The sequence below is a fragment of the Polyodon spathula genome, unplaced genomic scaffold, assembly GCF_017654505.1.
Source record: "Polyodon spathula isolate WHYD16114869_AA unplaced genomic scaffold, ASM1765450v1 scaffolds_378, whole genome shotgun sequence".
NCBI classification, from domain to species: Eukaryota; Metazoa; Chordata; class Actinopteri; order Acipenseriformes; family Polyodontidae; genus Polyodon; species Polyodon spathula.
The window spans coordinates 1-13,506 of NW_024471870.1; the positions used below are offsets into that span (position 1 = coordinate 1).

At 37.7% G+C, this 13,506-nt stretch overlaps 1 protein-coding gene across 1 annotated transcript; it reads left to right on the plus strand.

Annotated features, from left to right (window-relative positions):
* Positions 1–1,991: 1,991 nt before the first annotated feature.
* LOC121308129 lies at positions 1,992–7,566 on the plus strand (the record flags this gene model as incomplete). The annotated part of the gene is made up of 4 exons (XM_041240421.1): positions 1,992–2,027; positions 4,254–4,568; positions 6,631–6,939; positions 7,472–7,566. Coding segments are annotated over 4 exons (755 nt in total), but the record flags the coding sequence as incomplete, so codon positions are not given.
* Between the last annotated feature and the right edge of the window lie 5,940 nt (positions 7,567–13,506).

Here is a 13,506-nt window from a genome sequence, read left to right on the forward strand (position 1 = left end):
ATTTTGAAAAACAAACTCTAAGAGTATATTATTTTTGTTATATTTAACGCTGTATCTAAATTTAGAAGCAATACATGTATCCAGTTATGTGAATTTAAATGTATTGCAATTCAATAAGATCCAATACTTCAACTTTAATTACATTGCAATGATCAGTAAGATCCAGTAGTGCAAGGTTACATCTATCCCAAAGGTGGGTACAGATCCACACAATGACATTGCACACTGACAATGAAGCTGAGACAGCAGGCTGATATTATTAAACAAACAAAACCAAAACCAACTGCTGTGACAAACTGAAGAAAAAACAATGATACAAGATAAAGTATTTCTGTAAACAACACAAAAGAAACATTAGATTACATAAATATAAAAGAAAAATAGCACCCTGCTTGTCTGTAGAATTGATCTTAATTAACTTATTAAATGATGTTTGCATTCCCTCTAGAAACATACACAGGAGCTTCTGTAGAGCGCATTCGTTATAAATACACACATCAAAGCATCAAACTGTGTCTAAACCTGGGGAGAGTCACACAGCTGGATTCTGTCGCTCTACAGCCCCTAGTGGCCATGTGGTTTCAACGTCATTCCTTTTTTAAACTCCAATTTCCAACCATTGGAAGGGTAGAGTGACATCCTTTCAAACCTCAACACTTTGTGACATTGTCTCTTTGAACCTTTAAACACTCTTTCAATAGGATTCAAAAGATAAGAGAGGTTAAAATTTTAATATGTCCAATGTACAATCTCAATGATAACGTCATTTTTCAGCAGATCTGGAGGAACAACTGTAAAAGCTAAAGCTACAGTACTCAGCACTGAGATAGCAATCTCTGCTGACTCAATTCCCTCTGGTGGATAGAATTTGACTGGATTTGTGGCTTTACAGTTATTCTGATTTTAATGTTGTTTTTTGTTGCGTGCACATTTGATCGTTTTAGGAGGTGTCAGTTCTTCCATCTGCTCTACTCGAAAGACACACGCCCTTCATATCACAAGACACTGTGTGAGGATGCTGCCTCTCGATGGGTGATATCAGTATCTGAGTTTACTGATCCTGATTCATTAATGTGTTGATTTCAAAACAAGAAAACCTGCCCTTCTCTCACGTTTACAATTGAGTACCAATCAATGAGAATGAACGTCAGCATTGAGTGTTTTAAAGGCTGATTGGAAGATTATTTTCCTCTTACCCGGGACGCTGATGTTTTTACTGGTGAACCAGGAGTGTAAACTGACGTCACTTCAAAACCTCCTTCAATTATCAGTGTATTATGCGCTAGATATTGTGTTTCTGAGTTTTCTGATGCTGTTATAAGTGATTGCCACATGTGCGGGCTTACAGTGTGTGCCGTGGAATAGCTGCACACTTTTTATTTTAATATTACACATCTAACTCCCTCAGCCCCACCTTATAAGAAATAAAAATACTCAAACATAAACAGATTTAAATTACAACATAGTTCCTGCCTCACAGCACATTGAGATAAGATCAATCACCCTCACATTGTGCAAATCCAGGACTACATGTTAGGCACTGAGTGCAACATGTGTGCTTACAGTCTGTGCAGCGGAATAGTCTCACTGCCTTTTATTAAGACAGGAACAATATTTTTAGTTGCAGTGTTTAGATGACGCCAATGAGAGAGTGTGAAAGGATCAGACTATGTGTTTATCGCTCTTGCTCGTCTGTTGCCACATTGGTATTCGTCTGATTATGCCAGAAATATACATGCGTACCGGAAGCACACATTGCTATTGTGCATGAGTTTCCATTGCTGTGTTAGAATCTCTCAGTGTGCACATTTAGCTGTGTTACAGATACAGGAGCTGCACAGGGTTAGTTTCAGAGATTAATTGAACAACATTCTAAAATGCCTTGGAATGTAAAATTTGTCATGCTATGTAAGTACTTCTTTAACTTTCTTACGTCAATAAATTTGAAATGTTGCTTTTCTTCTTTGTAAAATGATGAATTTGTTTTTCAGTTTTTGCTCTTGGAGACATGCTGCTGGCTTCCACAGGTATGTATGTCCCTGACAAGCTCACATATTAAGACACAATGATTTAATGCTTGATTACATTAGACACGAACAACATTTAGAGTGAAATTCACAAAGACATTTACTCCAAAGCGTCTTTAGCAGCATTGTTCCTTTAGAATAAACACACAACCTGAAATAAACAACTCAAGCGTTGGATTATTAGATATTCTTATGTTGTTTATTTCTAGTTTTCTAACATGAATGGTTGTATCTCTTTTTAGAAAGAAGTGGTGCCCAAGATATTTTATCGTAAAGGTCTTTGTGAATTGCACCCTTGTGTTTTTCTTCCAAATCACATCACTGTTACTATTCCTAAGTGCTTGAGCTAGGGAAAGTTTCAAATAACTACATGCCATAAACATGTGCTTATAAAATTAAGGAAAGATGTATTCATATTTGCGAAGTTAGCTTTTATCTTGCATTGTCATACTGATAAATCTGTATTGTCAGTGACCCTAGATCAACAGTTTTAAAAAGAGACATTCATTTAAACTTTGTATTGGATTATTTAACAAATATATACCTCATACACCTTTAATATATACCATCACCTCTAATATATACTCATACACCTCTAATATATACCTCATATACCTCTAATATATACCTCATATACCTCTAATATATACCTCATACCTCTAATATATACCTCATACCTCTAATATATACCTCATACACCTATAATATATACCTCATATACCTCGAATATATACCTCATATACCTCTTGGCACATTTTAAAAGCAGTTTCAGTGACTGCATCAGTCAACACTGCAGCAGCACAACACATTCATCTGAAGAGCTGGCAAACATTTCATGTCGGTTCATTTTATGTGTTCTGAAGTCCTCAAGATCTTTACCATTCTTTACACTTCTTCCATATCCACAATAACAGAAATGCACAGAATACAAACCATCACCACACAGCTAACCAGAACACCAGAGAATACAAACATCGAGCTAAACCAGAACACCAGAGAATACAGAGAAACACACCGAGCTAAACCAGAACACCAGAGAATACAAACACCGAGCTGAGCTAAACCAGAACACCAGAGAATACAAACAAACATCGAGCTAAACCAGAACACCAGAGAATACAGAGAAACACCGAGCTAAACCAGAACACCAGAGAATACAAACAACGAGCTAAACCAGAACACCAGAGAATACAAACACCGAGCTAAACCAGAACACCAGAGAATACAAACATCGAGCTAAACCAGAACACCAGAGAATACAAACATCGAGCTAAACCAGAACACCAGAGAATACAAACAGCTAAACCAGAACACCAGAGCTCGAGCTAAACCAGAACACCAGAGAACACCAGAGAGAACACCAGAGAAACAAACATCGAGCTAAACCAGAACACCAGAGAATACAAAAACATACAAACAACGAGCTAAACCAGAACACCAGAGCTAAACCAGCTAAACCAACACCAGAGAATACAAAAATCAATCTAAACGTTTTTCCTGCTTACATTTGCATTTAATTGTACATGGCACTTTTATAAAGCCTTCAAAGCCTTGAAATGGTCAGTTGAGAATTAACTATACACATTTAATTAACATGCACGCTATTATCACTGTATTACCTAAAGCAGTGCATTTCTTTATCAATCTGTGCTGTTACATGCACTGTGACAGTTTACACAAAACATGCTTTCTGCAAAGTGCTTTGGCTTTCAAAACTAAAGTACAGCTTAAAAAAATAATTATAACGTTGAACCCAGAAAAGTGGCTTTTTAAGAAAACAAACGGTCTTGTTTAATTTTCTGAAAATGGCATGTTTCAAACAGATCTATATGCACTGAATGGCAAATGTCTATAATGAAGTTTAATCTCACTTCATGGAGACGTGCTGGAAGTGTGTATGAAACATCTATTAACATGTTATTAAGGTGTTGATGATTATTATCCAGGGATTGTAGTTTATTCCCATGTCTAGTGATACTGCTCCTGGAAAGCTGTGTGGATTCATGTTAAGGCTCAGGATACATGTTTTACAAAGCTGGATTTCTAGTGCTTGATAGTATCAGTATAATTACTTACCACCTACAGTATACTAGAAATGCAGTCGGTATGCTACAGTTGGGATTAGTGGTTAAACACACACTTCAATAAGAGGCCGTATGTTCCTATAACCTTAACAGATTGTTCTCTCTCGTGGTGTTTATTATTTATTTATTTTTTATTTTATAGAGCCAGTTCGCACAGCGATCATTCAGATTGGGAAAGCATCTGTAGTGGAAGGAGAAAAGGTTGAATTCAAATGTGTAATATCAGCTGAGCACGGAGAACAAGCAGAGAACAAGGAGAGGAATTGGTTCCATTTATATAAAAACAGAGAGAAGATCAGCTCACTGCCGGAGCCTGGAGGAAGGGGAGCTGTCACATTTACAAAACAAGACATCACAAAGAATGATGCTGGAAACTATACCTGCATGTATGGGAATGAGAATCCAGGAGATGTGAAAAACATTAGCCATGGCTCTTCAGTTTATCTCAATGTACAAGGTAAGTACAAAACCAAACAATGAGGAAACTTTTTGTAAAATACATTAACTGATTTTTATGTAAAAAATAACAAAAAACATTTGAAAATCTTTGGCTTTGTTCCTTAATAGGTGGGTTATTTTTTTTAAATACATTTCTGTTAGAACTACTAACCCTAAATAATTCAGCTGATGTTATTTTCCAGATTTGTAGCATATATAAATAACAGACCACTCCTTCAGTCACTTGGTGATTTAAAAAAAGACTCTTGAAATTGATGAGTTTTTAAAACTAGTATTAACACTAGAATCGCCGAGATTTCAACTGCATACAACCGCAGCACCAGCAAAATGTGCGGCTGCATTTTAAAACTGCTTCGATATGAAAATGAAAAATGATACAACTTAATATTTGTATTTATGAACATCATACTCAACAGTTTCAGAGCAGAAACAATGTACTTAAAGTGAAAATTAAACCTTTTCTGTGTTTCTTTCAAAAAGAGCACATATACATAAACATGAAAAACTGTAATAAAATTAACTTTACGCAATAAGCTTCTGTGTAAACAGGTGTAGGAATGTGTCTGCACATATCCAATTATAAAACATAAATAACTAGTCATAAAAATAGATATAACTAAAATATAAACAGATTAGGCAACGTGAAAGGGCTCTGAGTGAAACAGAGTTCAAAGGCTCCGTCTGTCTGTTCAGAGTTCTTTTACACCTTTCTAAATACAATCTATGCAGAAAACACGCTTTTCAACTGCACCAGTGCATTTGCCACAGACTGCCTTTTCACAATGGACGTAGACATCAAAAGTACTGTTTTTATTGCATTTAGCAACCTGGCATTGTCTTTTATTCCATGTGGCAGTGAGCGCAGCATTGGCTGAAGGTTGAAGGGCATTTGCCAGCCGGCTTTCGTGTCTCTTTTCAAAATGTTTCTGCCCTAGCTCCAGGGTTAGCTGCAAAATGAAGTCCCTCTGAGTGATTGTGCTGCCAGTGTACTCCTTATACAAAACCAAAGCGTTGATGGCTGCCAGGTCCAAAACATTATAAAAAACAGCCACAGGCCAGCAGCGAGTACCACCTTTGACAGAATACAGCCGTGCCATTTGATCTAGTATATCCACACCGTACTTCATTGCTTTGTAAAATGCAACAGTCTCTGGCTTTCGTTTAGCATCAGTCCCGATGGTCACTGATTTGTGCAGAGAGCTTATAATACGCACATTTTTAAAGGCATTTTTACACTGTCACACTCAGGGTGGCACAATCGTTCTGTCTGGGAAATGTAGTGTAAATAATAATAATACTACTACTACTACTACTACTATACTACTACTACTAATAATAATAATAATAATAATAATAATAATAAATAATAATAATAATAATAATATGATGTGTAGAATGACTTTCATCAGTGTTTCAAGTTCTCAGCAGGATTATAATTTTTTATTTCTCAATGACTTTGATTTTATTTCAAAGCCCAGGCTAAATTGTGGGCTATATTGTATTGATTTCAATATGCAGCATAATCTGCGGGTCTGGCGGTTGAAGAAGCAAGTGCTTATAGTTTATTAATTTTTACGATTCTGCAGCTGAAACACCGTATGGGTATTTAATTCAAATATTTAGTAACACTTACTACAGACCTGCACGAGACATGCATGAGATAGTCTCATACGCAGAGATATTTAAAATTTGAATTGCAAAAGCCATTGAAAAAATATTTAGATTTCCCATTCACTAGACGCTCACTAATCTGAACCATGCTATAGTAACTACATGCTTACTGATAACAGCTGAAGAAAGTTCAATATTATAATTATGTGAGAATGTATAAAATAGCTGTCTCTCAATGTTTTATTCAAAATGCTTATTATTGATTTATCATCAACTATATAAAAAATATCAAACATAGGACTTGATGAAATGTTTCTAATATGGTACAGATTACAATCAGACCACTAATCTCAGCAGAGCTTGGATTAATACACTGCTAGTGTTTGTTATTGCATATAATTAGATACATTCTGAAGGCTTGTTTTTAACATGTTAAACTGTATTTTCAGAGTTAAGCTATCAGCTCACACTTCAGCTAGACAAACACAACCCAATGGAAGGAATGGATGTATCATTTAAATGTATGATACCAGCTGACCTCAGAGATGCAGCAGGAGAAGAGGGTTTTTTTCATCTATATAAAGATGGAAGCCGTGTCGATTCACAAGCCGCTCCCAAAGGCTTACCAGTTGTAGCGTTTGCCTTTAAAAATGTTAAGAGGAGTGATACTGGAAGCTACACCTGTGTGTATGGGAAAGAGAAGCTTGTGAACTCAGCAAACAGCAAACGCAGTCGGCCAGTCTACCTTCATGTGACAGGTAAGGACTGAGCTGAGTACTTTGTGTCACAGTGGGGTCGATTCAATTGATCTAAACTCTGGTACATACAGCTTCCATCTTTCAATCATCAGATGAGGGGACTGTGAAAAACAACATCTGTAATGGTGCCTGTGAGTCTTCTTTACAGTAATTCTGAGAAAGATTAAACAAGAAATGTCCCGGGCGGGGCTATATGACAATGGTAAAGATTAAAATAAGAAAAACGAATGGGGCACATGGACTCTAGTAAGTGAAATAGCACAGCACTGCCTTAAAAGAAAAAATGAGGATAGAACTGAATCTCCTGTAATGTTTGTCTGCTTGATGATATGTTAACTATTGTGTCTCTCAAGTAGTTTCAATTAGACATGAAACTGCAATGAAATGTGGCAAAGATCAATTCCCATGCAGTTCATGAATCTGAAGAGATCATCAGAATCCCTCAGTGTAATAATTGTTGCTCTGAATTATTTAGAAGAGAAACTGCCACCTCAGCTTTAGTTTCTCATTGGTGTTTTTTATATCTCCACAGAATATATGACAACTCCATCCCAACAGAAACTGACAGGCAAGTCTCTTTTTGTTTGGTTTTCAATTCAGTTTTCTGATCTAAATCTTTCAATCTAAGTAAATCAAAATAGTTAAAACTGTGTCAATTTCACAATTAAAATGATTGCCTTGGAGATAACCAATGGGAGAGAAGGTTGGGAGGAGGTAGATTATCTCTCCCTCTGTCTCAGTGGAGAGCCGTCCTCTCTGAGATGAGGCCATCACTGTCAGCTCCAAGGCTGGAGCACGAGCTTCGTTTACCCCTAGAGGAGAAACTGAGGGAAAGAGAGTGTGTGATTGTGCTTGTGACTGAACATATCAGTGTACCCCCCCCCCCCCCACACACACACACACACACCTCCTGTCTCAGTGGAGAGCAGGCTGAAGCTGAAGGGAGTCTGAAGCTGACAGAACTCCAAGGCTGGGAAGCGAGCTTCGCTTGCCCACAGATAGAACACAGTTGCAGAGGTGGCTTGACTAAGAGAAGGAAACAAGGGGGGTGAACAGGGTTTACACAGCTAGCTGCTTGACAGTGGAAGGAGTCCCAGCTCCTGCTCCTGCCCCTGAACCACAACAAGGCTACAATAGAAGAGCAATATTAGCTATGAATAGAAATGCAGACATCTTCAAGACAGAATGTGATCCATTTTAATTCATGCAAACTGCCTTTGATGTTTCCCGTTGCTTGATTCATTTAAACCCTTTTTAATCTGCACAAGATCAAGTTTATACATTATAGGATCGGTAATGATATCTCCCACTATCCACAGCATTACAAAGAACGCACTATCATCCAGCTAATGTTGGTCTAAATTAATAACATTATTAAACAGCTGGCCTCCTTTTTAGCTTAATGGTGATAATTTGCTACACGTTGTTGCTTATGTTCCCACAGGAGAAATGACAACTCCAAACAAGACCCAACACACAGACGGGACAGGCAAGTGTGCAACTTTTTTTTTATATACATACAAGTTTACTTGAACTTTTTAAAATCACTTTTTAAAGTTGTCCCAAGTTTTTGAAAGCAAAGTAAGTTCTTAAGTTGTTAATAATAAAGACACTAATTGATTTCTATACTGTATCAGCAATTATAATTGAATCAGAATGGTCACAGCTCTGATTATTGCTGCTACACATGGACAATTTCATACCAGATTAAACCAACTCCAAAAACTAGGCTTTCTGTAAAGCGTGATTATTGTGAGTCTGGTGTACCTGCTCAAAAACCAGCAATGCTGACGTCACTGTGGAGCACACTGTAATGTTCTTGAGTGGCCCAGTCAAAGTCCTGACTTGAATCCAATCAAAAATTTATGGCGAGACTTGAAGATTGCAGTCCATCGACGATCCCCAACAAACTTATCAGAACTGGAGCAATTTTCCTGTGAAGAATGGGCAAAACTTTCACCATCCTACATAGCAGTAATTGCTGAAAAAGGTGCTTCTACCAAGTACTGACTTAAGGGGCTGAATACTTATGCAACCAGTAAGTTTAATTTTGTACATTCTCTTTGCAAGTTTTGCTGAAATTTAACCTCCTCCTCTTATAACAGTGTTCAGTTTAAACACTACAGCTTTGAATAAACAAAGTTTGTTTGAAAAACTGTACATACATTATTTGTAATTCAACAAACTGCCTATCTATCTATCTATCTATCTATCTATCTATCTATCTATCTATCTATCTATCTATTTATCTATCTATCTATCTATCTATATATATATATATATATATATATATATATATATATATATAATATGTGATGGATTGCCCTCCAGTCACACGTTTTTCTTCTTCAAATAAACGCTTTAAAACTGGATGCCAAGAAACACCTTAGCATGTGTTTATTGATTACAATATTAAAAGGAAATAAACAAAACAAAACCTAACCCATTCTCCGGCCCTATCTAAACAGTTATTTCTCTATTTAATAACGAGGCAGGGTAAGCCTGTTCCCTTGTCGTCAAAACCAATTCACAATCCAAATCGTAATCCAAAACCAATTCACAATCCAAATCGTAATCCAAAACCAATTCACAATCCAAATCGTAATCCAAAACCAATTCACAATCCAAATCGTAAACCAAAACCAATTCACAATCCAAATCGTAATCCAAAACCAATTCACAATCCAAATCGTAATCCAAAACCAATTCACAATCCAAATCGTAATCCAAAACCAATTCACAATCCAAATCGTAATCCAAAACCAATTCACAATCCAAATCATAATCCAAAACCAATTCACAATCCAAATCATAACTCTCCAAAACAGAACTCACACCAAACACACACACACACACACACACACACACACACACACACACACACACACACACACACACACACACACACACACACAACACACACACACACACACACACACACCACACACACACACACTGACACACACACACACACACACACACACACACACACACACACACACACACACACACACACACACACACACACACACACACACACACACACACACACACACACACACACACACACACACATACACACACACACACACACACACACACACACACACACACACACACACACACACACACACACACACACACACACACACACACACACACACACACACACACACACACACACACACACACACACACACACACACACACACACACACACACACACACACACACACACACACACACACATCAGAGCCATATTTCGTTTACAAAGTGTTTTTTAAAATGTGTTTTACAACAAAAGTTTGAAAGATAAAAACTATTTTATTTTCCCGATGTTTTTTTGGGAAAAAGAAGTCGACAAAATTTTTAACATTTTGTGTGAAAAGAAAACACACTGGAGTAAAGTTGTTTAATATTCAATATTGTAATTATTAATATATATAACTATATATATAATATATATATATATATATATATATATATATATATATATAATATATATATATATATATATATATGTATATATTCCCTGTCTTGTGTCCCCACACAGCCTGTATAACCATCCACTGGTTCTGTTTTCAATTCAGAGTCGTACGGGCTGGGGAATGACATCAGAATCTTCCTATCCCTGGGGATCCTTCTTGTGCTCTCAGTTATTGTGGGGGAAGACTGCAGTAGCAGACAGAGGGAGCACCGTGGGAATGGTAAGGGAGCTTCCCTTATGGAGCAAATATAATTGTTTTTTTTTTATTACATATTTATTACATTTACATTATTCAACAATTAGCAAAGGATTAGCAAAGATTATTAGTATTGCAGAAATACACAGTTATTGCATTACACCTGTAGCACGATGTAATGGTCATCTAGTTTAAACAGTTACAAGGCAGGTGTGCGATACCTTCCTGAACTGGGGGTTATTCTTTCAAGAACAGGAGTCCTGTAATATAAAGAATAACAGATGGGCTGCAGTGCAATGGATTCTGGGGCATATTAAAAATATAATAAAATATGCATATATGTAACATATTTGGTGATCCAAAATATACTGAACAAAAATATAAATGCAACATGCAACAATTTGAAAGATTTTACTGAGTTACAGTTCATATAAGGAAATCAGTCAATTGAAATAAATTCATTAGGCCCTAATCTATGGAATTCACATAACTAGGAATACAGATATGCATCTGTTGGTCACAGATACCTTAAAAAATAAGGTAGGGATGTGGATCAGAAAACCAGTCAGTATCTGGTGTGACTACCATTTGCCTCATGCAGCGCGACACATCTCCTTCGCATAGAGTTGATCAGGCTGTTGATTGTGGCCTGTGGAATGTAGTCCCACTCCTCTTCAATGGCTGTGTGAAGTTGCTGGATATTGGCGGGAACTGGAACACGCTGTTGTACACGTCGATCCAGAGCATCCCAAACATGCTCAATGGGTGACATGTCTGGTGAGTATGCAGGCCATGGAAGAACTGGGACATTTTCAGCTTCCAGGAATTGTGTACAGATCCTTGTGACATGGGGCTGTGCATTATCATGCTGAAACATGAGGTGATGGTTTGTGGATGAATGGCATGACAATGGGCCTCAGGATCTCGTCATCGCCCACACGATGCCATACACGCTGTCTACCATCTGCCCGGTACAGCTGAAACCGGGATTCATCCATGAAGAGCACACTTCCCCAGCATGCCAGTGGCCATCGAAGGTGAGCTTTTGCTCACTGAAGTCGGTTACGACGCCGAACTGCAGTCAGGTCAAGACCCTGGTGAGGATGACGAGCACGCAGATGAGCTTCCCTGAGATGGTTTCTGACAGTTAGTGCAGAAATTCTTCAGTTGTGCAAACCCACAGTTTCATCAGCTGTCCGAGTGGCTGGTCTCAGACGATCCCGCAGGTGAAGAAGCCGGATGTGGAGGTCCTGGGCTGGCGTTGTTACACGTGGTCTGCGATTGTGAGGCCAGTTGGACGTACTGCCGAATTCTCTAAAACGACGTTGGAGGAGGATTATGGTAGAGAAATGAACATTCAATTCTCTGGCAACAGCTCTGGTGGACATTCCTGCAGTCAGCATGCCAATTGCATGTGCCCTCAAAACTTGAGACATCTGTGGCATTGTGTTGTGTGACAAAACTGCACATTTTAGAGTGGCCTTTTATTGTCCCCAGCACAAGGTGCACCTGTGTAATGATCATGCTGTTTAATCAGCTTCTTGATATGCCACACCTGTCAGGTGGATGGGTTATCTTGGCAAAGGAGAAATGCTCACTAACAGGGATGTAAACAAATTTGGGCACAAAATTTGAGAGAAATAATCTTTTTGTGCATATGGAAAATTTCTGGGATCTTTTATTTCAGCTCATGAAACATGGAACCAACACTTTACACGTTGCGTTTATATTTTTGTTCAGTGTATATAGTACATTTGAATAGTTGAATCCATATATTAGTCTTTATTAAATACATTCCAATATACAGTGGAACCTCGATTAATGACCACTTCAGTACAAAGTCCACCAGCAATCAAGGCATTTTTACCATCCTGATTTGTACTCACTGAATCAACCTTCAATATGAAGTCCACCCCACTATTACAGATTACAAGCACCATCTGCATTCCCAAACACATCAAAACTGTATTAAATGAGCTCACTTATACAATCAGCATGCTGTGCACTGCCAATGAGTTTTTAAAAGGAAACAAGAAAGAACCATGTGGATGCAATTAGCTGGTTTGCTGAAGATGGTTCTAAAGGCTGTTTGTACCTAATACAATGCTGCTCTCTTACAGACACCAATGGACAATAATCCGAGCCGTCCTTCAACGCTGTCCTTTGATCTGCAGTGCAGGTGTAACACGTCTTGTAATACGACACAAGCAACTCACAAGTTACAAAGAAATATCCTGCGAGGAAGAGGAGAGATCTACAAAAAGCACCACTTTGTGAACGCAAAGTAAAAGCACTGCTATCTTGTGTTCTCTGATAACATCTACTTAGCTGTTTTTTTAACAAGTTTCTGAATTCAACAGTGCTGATTGTATAAAGTGTTACTGAACACCATGCAGTGTGCACAAGAAACGCAATGCTTTGCTTCTGCTCTATCTATTTTACATGCCTTCTTCAATTTATTCACATTATTTTTCACACCTCATGGAAATAAATTTATCAGGAGTGTTTATCAGGAGAAGATCATTTCTCTTAAAATCATCACAGTGTTTCCAGATCAGTCTCCTGCTTGTAACAAAGCTGGTGCTCTGAATGAGCGGCGAGTTGAGGGAATAGGAAATTAGCATTGTTACAAGAGGGGGCATGAACTTGATACACTGCAGGGTAATTCATAATTCACACAACAATGTCAGAGATGTATTATGATTTGCATCTGGCACACTGAACTTACAGCACAGAGCTGCAGAGTGCTGCTGCCATTGCAGGGTTACTGTTAGCTTCACTGGTCAAACACACTCTTTATTATGTAAAGGGCTTTTCTTTTGGTTATGTTTATTTTGTTTTGCATAATAAAATATTTTGTCTAAGTTGTCTTTTGTCTAATATG